We start from the raw sequence: 17,975 nt of genomic DNA, 5'->3' as shown, positions 1-17,975 counted from the left end.
TGCCTGGGACAAAATAAGAAACCAAAGAAACAATACATTTGAACAGGAACAGGAAAGATAGCAGAGTTGACAACTGAATGGAAGGGCCTAGGAATGATGGAGCTCAGGAGCAGGGAATATAATAGGATTGCTGATGGTATAAATCAGGGAGTCCCAACCTGTGGTTCTCCAGATGTTGCTGAACTACAACTCCCATCATCATCAGTCACAATATATCATGGCTAGGAATGATGGGAGTTGTAGTTCAGCCACATCTAGAGGACTACAGGTTGGGAACCCGGGTATAAACAACAGAGTAAACAGTGGGTTGAGATGCACCATCTTAATAAAGGATGGGCAAGAAAGACAAGAGGCCTGAGGAGAAGAGGGGGAGAAAAGATACAGGCTTGAAAAAAAACAAGATAAGAAGGTCGTTCACATGCCAATTGTGGATGGGGTGGGCAAGGCAGAATCACACCTACCTTTACCCACACAACCTTCATTCCATCCTCCTTTCCCTCCCAGCCACGTTGCTTTACTGCCCACATGATTGCTGCTGCAGTGTGTCTCATGACAATCAAGAGGCCAGGGAAGTGAAGCCTGGCCTCCAGGAATCTCACAATGCACTGTGCAAGCAAGCAGTGCAGTGCATTGTGGAAATTCTGGAGGCCAGGTTGCTCCTTTCCCCAGTTAAAATGGTTGCCGGCAGCACAACTGCCTACATGACTGTGTGGTAAGGGAGGAGGACACATGCTCCTCACTTTTAGCCTGGGTAAAAAACCCGGGCTACCCAGCCGAGGAGTGCTGGGATTGGGACCGATCCCAGCAGTTCTCATGAGCAGCTAGGGTAGGGCTGCACTAGTCTGGTACAGCTGGTCATGAGAAAGACCTCAAACATTTTCTGAGTTGCATCCCTTATTATCAGTGCCTCTCCCATCACTCATTTTTTCTGTTTTCTGATCATTGTCAAACTTTAAATTTTAAGGTCCTTCGGACAAGAAAATGTCTTGTTTTGCTAATGGAGTAAAACACTATTGTTGATGCTGTATGATAGCAGTTAACTATGTACTACTGTAGAATAGTAATAACTATGACATAAGATATGGGAACCCTACTGTCACAAGGCCAGTTCTGTCAGTTATTCCCACATGTTTCCAAGGCTTTCAACATATGTATTTTATCTCATACTCTAGAGCTAACACAATCTATAAAATATAAATATACTATGTAGTTACAAGTGTAAAATTACTTCTTCTGGAGAGTCAATATAGCAGAATTCAAATATAAACTGCAAAAGTAAAACAGTAAGCAGAACTGTATTTCCATCTCTGGAAATTATTTCTTAAAGTCTGAAGTCAAGTTATAGTATTAAACATAACAATAAAGGAAAGGATATTTTCCTGGTATTCCAGCACCCACTCTGTAATCTGTATAACTTTTAGATGGGTGGAAATTGAATATAAATAGAAGATTTGCCCTCTCAAAAGCAATGACTTTGTCTGATTCATGTTTTTCAGATACATAAGCCTGTAAAAGAAGAAAAATAGTTTTTATTATTATTATTATTATTATTATTATTATTATTATTATTAAAAAAATAGAATGCTCAATAGTAGTACATGTGTGTCACCATATTGAGTTCAACCAAGATATGAGATGTTGGGGAGAAGAAATATGATAAAATGTCAATGGCACTTCTGTCATCAGGTATCTCCATATAAGAATTCAGAAAATAAAACTATTATTTCACTTTTGAAAGAGCTGGGTAAGCTACAAAAGAAAAAAGGTATAACAAATCAGATATATATTTAGCTAGTAAAGAAGGTGCGGATGTAGACTCTGCCACAATGAAATCTGAAGAAGGAATTATTTCAAAGGACCTGTCCTTTCCCCCACAATTCCTTTTCAAGTATGCACTGTTCCTTCTAGCGTCGGCCAACTGGTGGATTGATGATGATTTAGGGCTGGATAGAATTTTACTTTTAACATGAATCTTAAAAGCAGTGTATTTCAGATACTGCCTATGACATTTTGAATGGTTAATTGCTTGTCATTTTTATGTCACTCTGGAGAAGGAAATCAGAAGCATGCTGGCCCAAGTGTGTCTCCGTCCATACAAACATATATAAAGATTATATGATGCAGTCTGTTTCTGTTCATTCTGTAGTTACTAGGAAAAACAATGCAAACATTACAGAAGGCCAATTAGGAAAACAGTAGCAAGCAGCAAACTATGAGCCCTTTCCCACAACTGAGCAAGAAGGCTTGAGGGCAGGCAGCGGGGAAGGCTGCAGAAGCTTGCGTTCCCCGCAGCCGAGCAATGTGGAGTTGCTGGGGACAGGAATCATGCACCCAGATGGTCCGTGGCTGCCATGGGCAACGCAGAAGTGAGGGGGTTGGGATGATTCATCTCGGCCCCCAGAAATCTCACAATGAACCACACAAGTGCATGGTGCATTTTGGGGATCTCCCCAATGACAGGCGGGCACCCATCAGTGTTTCAGTGCCAGCTGAAAGCAGCTGGAACTGACACACAGTCAAATGAACAGGGTTAAGGGACCGCTTGCTCCCTTAACCTCATTTAAGAGCCCGGATTCTTAGCTGGGTTTGTCGCCGAGATGCCACCGGGAGCCAAGCAGCTCCTGGCAATTCCCATGGCAGCCAAGCCATGAGAACAGCCTCTATATGTCACTGGAACTGGCAATCAAAGTTGGACTGGGGCTATAGGTTAATTGCTTGTTGTTGGAGCAACTGGCCTTATCCAACCCCAGCACAGCATCCCTCCAGTGGCTGTTGCTGATGTCAACCTTATGTTTCTTTTTAGAGTGTGACCCTTTGGGGACAGGGGACCATCTTATTTATGTATTTTATATTTTTCTATGTAAACCGCTTTGAGAACTTTGGTTGAAGGATGGTATATAAATATCCGTAGTAGTAGTAGTAGTAGTAGTAGTAGTATTGGTACATTAAGTAGGTACTTCTGAATTTAATGCTATAGCTCTTAAATACACTATTTGTACATTTGGCAACTAAAAGAAAAAGAAAGCAAGCATAGTGGAAAAGAAAGTTTATTTAAGAAATGAATGCAGCAGGAATCAAGACAGGACTTAGGAAGGATTCAGGTTTATTATATCTGCAGTCCTAAGCATACATTCCTGGCAATAAGTCCCATTAAAACAGTGTGACTTATGAGTAGACATTCACAGGAGTGGAAGGAATAGGATGAAGAAGGAACTCCGAAAGCAGGATTTGGTTCAAACCATTTTTCTCTTACACATGAAAAATCCTGAATCTCTGTCAACTGTAAGTTAACTGAGCAGCTTTTGGGAATATGCTATATTCTTGGGAATAGATTAATTTTGCTTGTGGTACTTTTCCTTCTCAGGCTCAGCAATGAAATGTTCAGCCTCCAAGACCTAGAATGATTTGGGGATCATATTAATTAGATTTCTCAGTATGGTGAGCAAATCTTTAGGAACCAATATGCCTTAGACACTTGAGTGGTTTGGATTGCCTCTTGAAAACACTATTCAGCAAAAAAAGAAAAAGAAAAAAAAAGGCCCCCATGAGGTAGGCTGATGATGGATTTCTGATTGAGACTCTGCTGACCTCTTAATATGTCAAGAAAAATTCACTTATAGTCAAACTATAAAATAATTGGCATCATGATGATACTTTACTTCTACTAGCTCCTAAAAGTCTATAAAATTAACCCATTTTGACACTGTGCATATTTTGATGGAAACAGCTTGCTAAAGGTAAAGGTTCCAGGAAAATTGCCTATATATTACTCTCATTTCAACATAAAGGTTTCTAATATTGTCTTCTTCCTTTGGCAATTGGCTACTACATAGTGCCTTTGCATTTTATGTAAATAAAGACTACACTCAAAGAAACGAATGGACCCAAAACCAAATCTAGCAAAAACAGAAAAGTAACAGATGTTGCGATGACACCTTACCAGTTTCTGTTAGAAACTGGCATACCAGTTTCTATGAAATGAATATCAAAGGCAACTGTCAAATTCTATGTCGTTCTAGACCATACAATTACTTTTCTCAGCATTTAGAATCCGCTCCTATGAATATTTTACTTAAAATGTCACCCAGTTCAATGGAAATGACTTCCAAGAAAATGTGCATAGGGATTGCACTCATTATATTGCTGAAAAAGGTTTCAGAAAAGCCTCCTGCAACAGCAATTGTGATTATTAAAGACTGCAGTCCTATTTGTTGTTCACAAAAGTGCTGACACATGCTCCAGGGAACTTGCTTGAAACCTACTAAGCAAAGATATGAACATACACCAGTATCTCTTGTATTCTTTTTTTTTGGTACTTATGTATATAATTTAGCATTTATGTATTCCTTTTAAACAGTTCAAAACTGCTTCACATACAAGTCAACTCAAAGTTCCTTGAAACACACCTGTAAGGTAGGACAGTATTATTAGCCCCATAATAATTAGCTCCAAACAGAAGGCTGGCACTGAGAGCCAGAAGGTTGGTTAAGGCCACCTACTGAATTCAAGATGGGAACTAGGGACTTAAGTTAGCACAGTCTTGGGACTGAGCTAAACTCCACAAGTGTAATATTTTATTTTTCTTCCTTCTCTATTACCTCACTGCAAGTTTTGGTATGAATAAATACTCTCATTATTTTTATGTGGGATTATAGCAGATCAGGCCTGTAGCAAGGCTGGAGCCAGTGGGTGCATTGCCCCATCTAGAGCCAATTCTTGCTCCCTTTGGGTGTTTGTTTTTTTTTAAATTGGCTTTTTACAAATGAAGACGATGAAGACAAAGACGATGAACACTTTCTATATGGATTTGACAAATATTTATACATTTTCTATACAAATTCAACAAATATTTGTATTTTTAATTTAGGACATCACAATGACAGCCGCCATTTAAAGAATGGCAGCTTGTTATAGAATCAGGAAGAATCAGGGCCACTGTTCTATACTCAAAAGATCCAGCGCCCAGGACCACAGAGTCCCCTCATTTTGATATTTAAACCTTTTCAAGCTCTCTAAAGGAATCGAGCATTCTCTTCCAATTTTTAAAGCAATTATTCAATAGAACACCACTTTTATACTTGCCGTGTGTTGGCCTGGGGTGGGAGGCGGTGGGGTGGGGGGACAAATGGGCAAAGGGATTCTTTAGGCTAAAATTAAAAAAATACAACTCAGCCTATTGTCCCTGTTCTGTCCCAGCCCCCCCACACCCCAGTTCTTTGAATATTCATTCAACATCAGTGAATATTTCTAGCTTTTCTACGTTAGTTGGGTGTGGGGGAAGGTTGCTAGTCTATAAATGATGTCCAAGCAAATTTCATTTAAACGAATTAACTGAGCCATGTAACATTTACCAACAGGACTGAGGAGTAAAATGGTAAGATTTGTAAAAGAACAATAACACACATGCACAAACATAATTGGTCCTGATAGAAAGCATATTAGTAAGCTAATCCTAAAGGACAAATAGAATCTTGCTGATCCAAAGGCAAAAATGCAAAAAATTATCAAAGGCCAAAAGTATCTTCCGAGGATAAGCACATTTATATCAAAGCAACTTGTCATAATAATTAAACGTTGTCATAATAATTAAATTCCAAAGATATCTTTCTTTGGAAGATCAAAGATAGTTTCAAAAGCTAACTTATTTTTCTTCCCCCCCACTCTTCTTTTTAAAAGATTTTAAATGGAGGGGAAGGTGTGTGTGTGTGGGGGGGGGGAATCCTACAATAATAAACAGGATACTGCTTCAGATTTTTATCAACATGACACTGATTTGTTTGAAAATATGTTAAGAGTGTAAAGCAGTTTGTAATAAAAGACTATTTAACATTTAATGCAGTTTTGTTATTGAAATTCTGAACTTGCACGATACTGATGACTAATATATAACACTTTTATTGTATATAATTTACCGGGGGAGATGCAAGCCATCCAAATCTTTCTTCCAATTTGTTCATATCTCTGTCAAATGCATTTAGGAATCTATAACGAAGAACTTGATCATCAGCTAAATGGAACTGTCTTCTAGCATAATGGTAGCTTTCATTATTGCCTTGTCTGGGGAAGTCTAACCACTCTGGGTGCCCAAACTCGTTACCTAGAGAGAGAGAGAAATAGAATGGATCTGCAACAGTTATAAATGGATGTGCAACAGTTTACACAACTACAGTATACATTCAAATGCACATTTAAATTATTTTTCATCCATTGATTTTAAATTTGATAGGTGGTCATATTATGCTTAAAGATCACAAATGAGTAAACTGGAAGATTTCTTTATTTCATTTTATATCTCTTTCCTACTGAAAGCATTCACAAAACAATGTACAATAATACCAAAGAAAATAACAGTTCAAAAATACAGCATAAATCACACAAAGAAAGAAGACGTTGGACATAATCATCACAATTCCCCATCTTTAGTTATTGTAGATGAACATAAGAACAGCCTTGCTGGATCAGGCCCAAGGCTTATCTAGTCCAGCAAACTGTTTCATGGGATGACTCCTGGTTCTAGTGTTGTGAAAGAGGAAGAAAAATTTCTCTCTGTTCACTCTCTCTATTTATAATTTTATACACCTCTATCATGTTTCCCCCTAGTCGCATCTTTTCCAAACGAAAAAGCCCCAGATGCTGTAGCCCTGCCTCATAAGGAAAGTGCTCGAGGCCCCTGATCATCTTAGTTGACCTCTACTTGGACTTTTGAGTTCTACAATGTCCTTCTTAGGATATAGTGATCAGAACTGTACACAGTACTCCAAGTGTTGTTGCAGCATAGATTTGTATAAGATTTGTATTATAATATTAGCATTTTTATTTTCAGACTCCTTCCTAATGACCTCTAGCATGGAATTGGCCTTTTTCACAGCTGCCATGCACTGAGTCAACTCTTTCAATAAGCTCCCAAGATCTCCGTCCTGGTCACTCACTGATAGCTCAGACCCCATTAGTGTATATGTGAAGTTGGGGATTTTTGCCCCCCAAAGCATCACTTTACACTTGATTGCACTGAAACACATTCACCCTTTTGTTGTCCACTCACCCAGTTTGGATAAATATTTTTGGAGCTCCTAACAATCTATTTTGGATTTCACTATCCTAAATAGTTTAGTGTCAGGTGCAAATCTGGCCACTTCGCTGCTTACCCCAACTTCTAGATCATTTATGAACAATTTAAAGAACACTGATCCCAATACAGATCCCTGGGGGATCCCACTTCTTATTTCCCTCCATTGTGAATCCATTTATACCTACACTGAGTTTCCTATCCTTCAACCAGTAACCAATCCGCACATGAACCTGTCCCCTTAACCTGCTAAGCTTAACTGCTAAGTTTACTCAAGAGCTTTTGCTGGGCAACTCTGTCAAAAGCGTTTTGGAAGTCCAAGTATACTATGTCAACAATATGGATCACCTTGATCCACATCCCTGTTGACACGGCTGTTTCTGGGGGGTGCGGGGCTGGGGTCGAATCAGCATGTGGGAGGTCTCCTTAACATTTAATATCATTACAGAATCATACTGATTGATGACATACAGTGCAAATAGTGTGAGTAAGGGTTTTGGACATGTCCAACCAGCTTGGAAATATAATGCATTTCTAAAGAAATAAAAATAAAAAGCACAACACATGCTTTACAGTTTTCAGACCTTCTGGGTTGCAAATCAATGAGCATAGTGCATTTATAAATTTAAAAAAATAAATTATATATTGTTTGTTCCAGAAATATTTGTAATTTTTTGTCATGAAACAAGCCACTCATAGGACTTTTTGATGGGTTTTTTAAAATTCAAAAAAGTATTTAAAAACAAACAATTTGTCCAATCCACTTCAATTTAAATAACCCCTGCTAACTAGGCAAAGAGGTACCTTTTACCATGGTGATTATCTTTATTTAGCAGGGGAAGAGCAACTGGCCCTATCCACCCGCAGCACAGTACTTCCAGTGACTGTTGCTGGTGTCTATCTTAGGTTTTGTTTTAGAATGTGAGCCCTTTGGGGAAAGGGAGACATCTTATTTATTTATTATTTCTCTGTGTAAACTGCCCTGAGCTATTTTTGGAAGGGCGGTATAGAAATCAAAATAATAATAATAATAATAATAATAATAATAATAAGGTCCAACCATACTGGACAGGTCTCACCAGAGGAGCCAGACAAAGAGTGCCTCTCCCATCAACAATATGGTGAGACGTAACTTTAATAAATCTATACCGGATCGGTCGTCGCCTGGGTCAACAAGGACCGCGCCAGGTGCTATAGTCCCTGGACATCTGGTGGCAAGTGGGCAACAGGACTCAGGATCTTCAGTTGAGCAACCAGGGCTGAAGACAGCAAAGTTACTGGAAGAAACGTCGCTTAACCGAAAAAAATATACAAAAAATGCCAACAAGGAAATAATGATCTGCTATTACAAGTCTAGTCCAACTAGAAGAGGTTATTTAAAAAGAATGTACCAAATTTGGAAAGAGAAGCATCCAGATACAGAAATAACAGAACAAAGGCGAGAAGATACATAATAAGAAATAAAGTATTCACAGGAGTTGAGCTGGAAGAACTGCAAAGAGCAACACAGGCTCAAGACATGGAAGAAGAATTACTACCAACTGAAGCAGTTGCTCAGGCACAGGTGGAGGAGGTGTTGGAAATAGAGGATGCCACTGTTGCTGAACTGTTTCAAAATCAAAACCAGGCAACCTCCCCTTTGCCTTCACCTCAAAAACCCCAATGCCGTTTAACAGAAAAGCAACAAGAACTAAAGCAAAAAATAACTGAGCACATGAACAAAACAACCACCAGGGTTCGACTTCCAGCTCTAAAAACAGTTGCCAAAAAACAACTCGCTCAGGTATTAAAAGATGTCAATGCTGCACTTGCAGAAATAACAACCAATAATTTGCAAGACACAAACCAACTAATGTACAGTGCAGCAACAATAACAACACAAGAGCTCGGATATAAGATCAGTGGACCTGTCAAAAAAGAAAGCAGTACATCACCTAAATGGAAGATTAGATTAGAAAATAAAATCTCCAGGCTTAGATCAGATGCTAGTAAATTGAAAGATATGAAAGACAAGAAGCTGAAGAATGAAAACACCAAACAGTATCTGATCCAAAAATACCACCTAGATTCAAGGAAAATTAGAGAAGTCCTGGAAATAATAAAGCAGCAAATAACTGCAGTGTCAAAGAAGATTAGCAGATATGAAGCCAGAACTACACAAGACAGGCAGAATCTCCAATTCCAGTCAAATCAGAGACGTTTCTACCAAAGCATAGAAGGAGAAACTGCAAGAAACATAGAAACAGCAAATAAAGAAGAAACAGTGCAATTCTGGGGAAAATTATGGGACAATCCAATAGATTATAATAAAAAAGCAGGCTGGATGACAGAGGTCAAAAATGTAACCAACAAATGCAAGATCTAATAATAACACCAGAATTAATAAGTGAAAGAGCAAAGAAAATTAAAAATTGGACTGTGCCATGTGACGACGAACTGCATGGCTTTTGGCTTAAACACCTAACAAGCCTTCATAAACAACTATCAAAACAGCTCAATCACATTTTGCAAGGAGGTGATATTGAACAATGGCTAACAATTGGGAAAATTCATCTCATAATGAAAGACCCAGCAAAAGGTGCAGTTCCAAGTAATTATAGACCGATAACCTGTCTGCCAACCATATTCAAATTATTAACTGGAATAATAGCAGATGAAGTGATGCAACACTTATTAACTAACAAACAGCTTCCAGTTGAACAGAAAGGAAATTGCCCGAACACCAGAGGCACAAAAGAGCAGCTGCTGATTGACAAAATGATTTTAGAAAATTGCAAGAGAAGAAAAACCAATCTAAGTGTTGCATGGATTGACTACAAGAAAGCCTTCGATTCATTACCTCACACATGGATACTAAAATGTTTAGAAACAACTGGTGTCAGCAAAAACATTCAGATATTTATTTAAAAAGCAATGAGCATGTGGAGTACACAGTTAACAATCAATGGCGAGACACTTGGACAGGTTAGCATTAGAAAAGACATTTTCCAAGGGGACTCACTATCCCCTCTGTTGTTTGTAATCGCCATGACTCCACTTTCACAAATACTAAACAAAACAGGCCTCGGATAACAAACATCTAAAACATCAAGTCAAATCAACAATCTGCTGTACATGGATGATCTGAAGTTGTATGGAAAGTCCCAGTCAGAAATGGAATCACTGCTAAACACTGTCCGTATATTCAGTAGCGATATAGCAATGGAGTTTGGACTAGACAAGTGTGCTGCATTAATAATCAACAGAGGGAAAATAAGAAAAACAGAAGGAATAGAACTGCCCAATGGAAGCAAGATCAAGAACCTGGAAGAGAAAGAACATTACAAATACTTGGGCATTCTCCAGGCTGATAACATCGCACACACTGAAGTTAAAAGAAAAATTGGAAGTGAATACATCAGGAGAGTTAGAAAAACCCTCAAGTCCAAACTCAATGGCGGGAACACCATACAAGCCATAAACACCTGGGCTATACCTGTTATCAGATACAGTGCAGGAATAATAGACTGGACCCAGGCAGAGCTAGAGACGCTAGATCGTAAGACCAGGAAAATAATGACCATCAATCATGCTCTGCACCCCCACAGTGATGTTGATAGGCTATACCTCCCTGGCAGCTCTGGTGGAAGAGGAATGCTGCAAGTCCATCACAGTAGAGGAGGAGAAAAGAGGCCTTGAAGAATAAATCAAGGACAGTGAAGAAGATGCACTTCCAATGGTCAATAATGCGAAACTATTCAACACCAATGAAAGAAAGCAGGCCTACAAGAAAGAACAAGTCAAGAACCGAGCAGAAAAATGGAAAAATAAGCCACTGCATGGTCGATATTTGCACAATATAAGTGGAAAATCAGACATCACCAAGACCTGGCAATGGCTTAAGAATGGCAACTTGAAGAAAGAAACAGAGGGTTTAATACTGGCTGCACAAGAACAGGCACTAAGAACAAATGCAATAAGAGCAAAAGTCGAAAAATCCACAACAAACAGCAAGTGCCGCCTTTGTAAAGAAGCAGATGAAACAGTGGACCACCTGATCAGCTGTTGTAAAAAGATCGCACAGACTGACTACAACCAAAGCATGACAAAGCAGCATGGATGATACACTGGAACATCTGCAAAAAATACAAGCTACCTGTAGCCAAAAATGGATGGGACCATAAAATTGAAAAAGTTGAAGAAAATGAAGATGTAAAAATGTTATGGGACTTCCGACTACAAACAGACAAACATCTGCCACACAATACACCAGATATAACTATAGTTCTGAAGAAAGAAAAACAAGTTAAAATAATTGACATAGCAATACCAGGGGATAGCAGAATAGAAGAAAAAGAAATAGAAAAAATCACCAAATACAAAGATCTACAAATTGAAATTCAAAGGCTGTGGCAGAAAAAGACCCAAATAATCCCAGTGGTAATTGGCACCCTGGGTGCAGTTCCAAAAGAACTTGAAGAGCACCTCAACACCATAGGGGTCACAGAAATCACCATCAGCCAATTACAAAAAGCAGCTTTACTGGGAACAGCCTATATTCTGCGACGATATCTATAACAATTGACAATAAAATCCAGCCATCCCAGGTCCTTGGGAAGGACTCGATGTCTGGATAAAACAAACTTGTCAATAACACCTGTCTGACTTTGTAAACAAGATAATAATACATATTATTATTAATCTGCCATGTCCAGAGACTCCTTCTTATAGTGGTTCCATCCTTTGATGTCCATTTGATTCTCCTGGATCACAAATGGTGTCCATTCCTGTTATCCATATATAGCAATACCAGGGGATAGCAGAACAGAAGAAAAAGAAATAGAAAAAATCACCAAATACAAAGATCTACAAATTGAAATTCAAAGGCTGTGGCAGAAAAAGACCCAAATAATCCCAGTGGTAATTGGCACCCTGGGTGCAGTTCCAAAAGAACTTGAAGAGCACCTCAACACCATAGGGGTCACAGAAATCACCATCAGCCAATTACAAAAAGCAGCTTTACTGGGAACAGCCTATATTCTGAGACGATATTTATAACAACAGCAACAACATTGACAATAAAATTCTGGCATCCCAGGTCCTTGGGAAGGACTTGATGTCTGGATAAAACAAACCAGTCAATAACACCTGTCTGACTGTGTAAAATAATAATAATAATAATAATACAGTACATATTTCTCCCACCCTGCCCTACATCTCTGCTCAATACCAAATCCTGATGACTCAAGTGGGGGAAATAACCACAAAAAGGAAATTACATCATACCTCCATTACTAAGCAGGTAAAGGTTAGGCTGGGCAGGGCTGGCCAGAGGGTCTGCAGAGAGCTGTGGTGGGCAAGGGCAGCCAGTACTGGACACCTGCCTGCCTCCTCCCTCCCTTCCTTCCTGAGCTTCAGGCTTCAGCGAGACCTGCATGGAGGCGTCTCTGGAAGCCCTACCTACCCACCAAACAGTGTTGGGGACCGCCCCCCCCCAAACCCCAACATTAAACCCAGAATACCAACCCAGAATTGTGTAGGATTCAGGCCAGCGTCTGACTCCATTTTTATTAAGAGATCAATTAATGCCTGAACTCAAGGTGAACTGACCAGTACATGACTTGTCTCTGAGACTGATGCTAATTGTTGTGTGAAGGAGGAGGCAATCCAGCATTGTATTGTGAAATGGGTACTCAAAGAAACACAAGGGCTAGGCCTGAGCTATCAATATGCTAAAATGTAACTCACTATCAGATAATGTCTGTGGAAGAGGCCAGAGGCTGAGCTCCCCTTTCCTGTTGCAAGAAGTCTATGTTAATCCCTGTCAATGATGGCTCTGCTCTGCCCAAAGGGGATACTCAATTGCTGTCTATAGAAATTCCACTCTAGGAAAACACCTGTAGATTTAGTCCTTTTACTAACACGTTTTAACACCTTCTGGGACCAGGCCCCAAATCTGGGGACAAGAAAAGATGCCCATTTGCAGCTCAGAGATGCAGATTTGCTTTGGGCAAAATAGAACGTCCCCTTCCCAAGATAGCAGCTAACAGAAGATGGGATTGAGATAACCCTGGACTGACCAAATATCCTGAGCTAATTAAAAGACAATATCCAGATCCAGAGGATAACAGGAATGGACACCCTTTGTGATCCAGGAGACTCAAATGGACATCAAAGGATTGAACCACTATAAGAAGGAGTCTCTGGACATGGCAGATTAGCAGTCTTGCCTAACAAGCATACTTGCTCAAGAGCCATCCCAGAGTTTGCTGCTAAAGCCACGGGGCAACAAGCAATAACTCTGTCCATGGACAGGAACTGTCTGTGACTTCTGCTGTGCAGTGAGAAGTCAAGACTTCCACAGCCATGGTGCTCTCACTCTCTGCCTCGCTCTGAGCAAACTGCTTGCTTGACCATCACTCCCAAGCTCCTGTCTCCAGCTACAGCCTCTGTCCTTCAGCTGAAAGCCCCACCGCTCTCAAGCCTCTGACCCTGGTAATATGCTGCTTCACAAGCCTTGGATCCCTCTTCCCTCCTCCCTACTAATTACTGCCACCCCCTTCCTAAACCTTCCCTTCCTTCTTTCTCTGCTTCTCTCTAAATGTTTTATTAGGATTTGTTAGATTGTTAGATAGCTGTAATTACTGATTGCACTTTGGTATCTAGAAGGTTGTTAGTAGTCGTCCCATTCGGAATGGCCTCTTCAGTTTGAAGAGGGTAGTAAGTGGCCTTGGTTTGGGGGCTGGCTGGTGGGAATAGAGATCCTTGAATCTGGCGTCCAGTGATGAAGTTAGAGATCGAGCCTGGTCCGGGTCTGAGTAGACCTCTTCTGCTTCCTCCTCCTGTTGTATGTGTGTCTCGCATTCGAGCTCGACTTTGAATTCAACTGGGTCAAAGACTGGGACCAGGTCTTCCAGGACTGCATGAGAATCTATCAAATGCGGGGACGCTTGACCCACTGAAATAGTTGAATCCAATGCCGAAACAACTCTCTCTGAAGTAGTAGAGAGATCTAACAGGTTCAAACATTTTTTTCATTTTCTTGAGGCTCAGAACAGGATCTGCTGAAGCAGACCTCTTTAGAAGCTTGAGCAATGGAATGGCTGGATCGAATTGAGCAGGGCCCTTTTTCTTCAGGAGAGTTTGTTGCACTGTTGGTACAGAGGTGGTCGGTATTGGATTCTCTAAACTGGGGGAGTGGGCAAAAGAAGGGCAATTGTGGTTCAATGTTGGTAAGTGTAAAGTGATGCATATTGGAGCAACAAAAATCCCAGCTTCACATATATGCTGATGGAATCTGAGCTGTTGGTGACTGATCAGAAGAGGAACCTTGGGGTCGTGATGGACAGCTTGTGAAAGTGTCGACTCAATGTGCGGCAGCTGTGAAAATGGCCAATTCCATGCTAGAAATCATTAGGAAGGAGACTGTATAGAAAACTGCTAATATAATAATGCCGTTATACAAAACTATGGGGTACTGCATATAGTTTTGGTCACCACAAGCTTAAGAAGAACATTGTAGAACTGGAAAAGGTACAGAAGAGGGCAACCAGGATTATGATGATGACTAGTGTTTCAGGCCCGTTGTGATAACGGGCGCTAGTAGGGGAGAGTTCCCCCCCGCCCCACTTCCTCTGGCCTCCCCCCCCCACGCCCTCCCAGCTGGCCGAGACTTCCTTACCCAAAGCAGCCCGCGACAGTCGGGCGATCAAAAATCCATTTTTTGCGAAGAAGAGAGGAGCTCCGGAACAGAGCTCCTCTCTGTGCTAAGCCAATGCCCAAACTGCTGCTATGGACGCAAAGGACGCAATAGGCCCAAGTGTAAACTTTAGCGAGCGGGCGGCGGGAGAACTCCCTGCCGTCCGCTCGCTTCCCCGGCTGCACTGCAAATGGCTTCTAGGAAGCCTTTTGCGCAGGCGCACAAAAGGCTTCCTAGAAGCCATTTGCAGTGCAGCCGGGGAAGGGGACGCGGTCGGCAGGGGAGTTCTCCTGCCAACCCCTTGAAATGGGAAGGGAAGGGGCGGCAGGGGTCTTGAGGCTGCACAGGGGGCGGCCGCCAGCCGATCGGGGACATTGAAGAGCCGGGCGGCAGGGACTGGAAGATACCCTGCCGCCCGATGGAGAATTTAGAGACAGGCAGAGCCGCGCCAGAGGGGGAATGAAGCGGGCGGCAGGGAGGTATGCCGCCCGCTTAATCAAAAGAATACAGTGACGTTCTTTGGGGGGTAAGTAAAGCCCCCCCCCACGTACTTTGTTAGAACCTCCCACCCCAGTGCCGGACTGCAGTTCCGCAGTTCCGTGCACACCTCTAAATAACAGCATTCCACTGGTTTTCACCGCTCCACCAGGTTTTCATTATGCCCACTAAATTTTTGTTTTCATTAGTAACCAAGCACTCCAGCTCACACATCTTGGCTTGGAGCCTTCTGGCATTGGTATATGAACACCTATATGCAGAGCATCTTGTGATGTGTACTCTCTCCCTGTCATTTGACCTTTTTGACCAGCTGCCATGTGTTTCTGTCTGCTCTACTCCTGGTTCTACTCTATCCCCTTCGGGTTTATCTGAAATTCTTGCACCCTTGCACCCTAGGGGATTTGCTTACCAAACTAGAAAACAACCAGTTCCTGTTGGCAACCCCCCAGGCATCATTTTAAAAGCTGATCTGCAACATTTTTTTTTAATTTTAAGCACCAGAATTCAAGTGGAACCCATCCCTTTTGTACTGTACAGGCATTGCTTTTACCAAAATGTATCCCAGTGCCTAACAAATTTAAACCCCTCTCTTGGCATCACCATCTCATCCACACATTGAGACCCTGCATGTGGAACAGGTAGCACTTCAGCAAACATTGCCCTGGGGTCCTGGACTTCAATATGCTACCTAGCAGTAGGGACGTACACAAGCCAGTTCAGCACTTCCTTTGGGAGGAAGGAAGCTCCCCGTCCCATACATCCCTACCTAGCAGCCTAAATTTGGCTACCAGTATATTGAGTTTGGAAGCTGTTTCCACCCTTTAAAATACTCCATATGGAAGTTTCAGCAACAACCACGAGAAAAATAAAACATTTTATATTTATAATATTCAAAGACAGCAGTTGCTGAGATAATTCAGGCTATACGAAAGCCATTTCTAAATAAGTTTTATTCTTGGAACTTCATGAATCTCAGCTAGGTCAAAGAAATGAATCCATCACAAATAACAAAAAGCAAGGTACAAAAATTCCAAAATAGTTTTGACTATATCAGTTTGTAAAACGTATCACTAAGCAGCAAATTAAATTTCATGTTGATAGGCACAACCATTAAGTTTCACATTCAGCAAATAAACTGTCCAAGGTAAATCTGAAGCAAATGCACCAGAATCATAGCAAAGCACTAAAAGTGACCTTGTGTAATAATGGACCGGTGTGAAAACTCAATAGTATGTCACTGAAAGTAGAATCAAATAACAAATAAGAATATTCATTATTTGAAAATGATTAATGCTCCGTTCTAAGAGCCGGGGGTAAGGGTAGGGTATCATCTGTTCGATTCTGACCTTCAGAGTAAACAACACATTACACTGGGTAGAATGAATCATTGCATGCATTTTGGATATAGGCAGAAAAATTGTAATTCATTCATTTAAAGATAAAAGTGCAATATTTCATGATTACAGCAGATTTTTTTTTAAAGGAAAGAAACCAAAAAATTGCTTACAGAATTCTATACCAAAGCAATATTTCAGCCTTAAAGTTAAAAATGGCATACAGCTCTCTGTGAGAGAAACAAGCATGGGCTGCATCCAAGCAGACTCCCATTGGTTGGAAGTGGAACTTAATCTAAGAATATGGAGATAATTATTGGCTAGGAGTGCTACAGTATAAAACCACATCCTCAAAGAACAGAAGAAACTGCTTATTCTTAAGCCATTGCTCCATTTAGCTCACTGACTGGCCGTGGCTTTCAAGAGTTTTAGACGGGTCTTTCTCAGTTTCCCCTGGAGATGTTAGAGATTGAATCTGGGACATTCTGCATGCAGAGCAGTACTAAGAGCTATAGACCCTTCCTCAAACAGTAGTACTCCACGCTGTATGGCACACACTGCTTTGCAAATTGAGACATTTGTCCAGAACTGCTTGCTTCCTAACACAGAAGTAGTGTTTACTTTCTGCCATTGAGAGTAAAATGTGTCAAACATTTGGGTCTGAAGGAAGAAGCTGGCTTCTGCATAGTGGCAGCTCTCGCCATTATACCTCTAAGCAGTTGTAGGTACCAACTACACAGACGCATTGGACATGACCGCCATGCCAATACTGCATCTCCGTGTTCATTCCTAATACTGGAGTGGGGACTTAACGAAACAATTTAGCTAATCAATTTAGTTGCCTCTTGCAAAGAAATACATTTGTAAAATGGCCCAAAGAAAGTGTTGAATATACTGTATTAAAAAACATGACGATTTCCAGAAACAGATGTGCAAGTTCCTCCTTTTGCTTTCATTGATTGCACAACCAGCAACTTTATCTCTGGTGTAACTAAAGGCTTCTGACTACTAAAGTATTATTGGGATTTCTTTGTAATTATTTGCTTTATTTCCCCACTTCTCTGTAAATGTTCAAAATATAAAGAAGCCAGCTGGTACAAGTAATGCAATGGAAAACAATGGTATTATTTGGGAGAGGAAGGAGGCATACTTTATTAGCTTGATATTTTAATTGGAAGATATTTTTATTTCAGAAAACTGTAATGCAGACTGTTTCCCCCTAGGAATTAATTTAAGGGTATCACTGCATTCATGTCATGGGTCTGGATTTTGAGGAGGAGGTAGTTCAGGGGACAAGTCAGCATGGGATTACCCTATGCCCCAGACCCTGAGTGATCCTACACCACTGGAACCTCCTGTGCCACCATCTCTGTTAGCCTAAAGGCCTTTGGAAGTCCCT

At 40.8% G+C, this 17,975-nt stretch overlaps 1 protein-coding gene across 4 annotated transcripts in view; it reads right to left on the bottom strand.

Annotated features, from left to right (window-relative positions):
• GBE1 (1,4-alpha-glucan branching enzyme 1) overlaps positions 1–17,975 on the bottom strand; it is a 244,734-nt gene that overhangs the window by 33,870 nt on the left and 192,889 nt on the right. For 3 of the 4 annotated variants that reach the window (XM_053309154.1, XM_053309156.1, XM_053309155.1), the window contains 2 exons: positions 5,913–6,097; positions 1,378–1,506 (listed from right to left, as the gene is read on the bottom strand). In XM_053309154.1, the coding sequence (XP_053165129.1) occupies positions 1,378–1,506; positions 5,913–6,097 (314 nt within the window). The remainder of the gene's footprint in view (positions 1–1,377; positions 1,507–5,912; positions 6,098–17,975) is intronic. The other variant, XM_053309157.1, reaches the window with a different exon arrangement.

This window comes from Hemicordylus capensis, chromosome 3 (assembly GCF_027244095.1).
Source record: "Hemicordylus capensis ecotype Gifberg chromosome 3, rHemCap1.1.pri, whole genome shotgun sequence".
In the NCBI taxonomy this organism is placed as follows: Eukaryota; Metazoa; Chordata; class Lepidosauria; order Squamata; family Cordylidae; genus Hemicordylus; species Hemicordylus capensis.
Note: the sequence above shows the minus strand (reverse complement) of the source record. Positions and strands in the feature narration are given on the sequence as shown.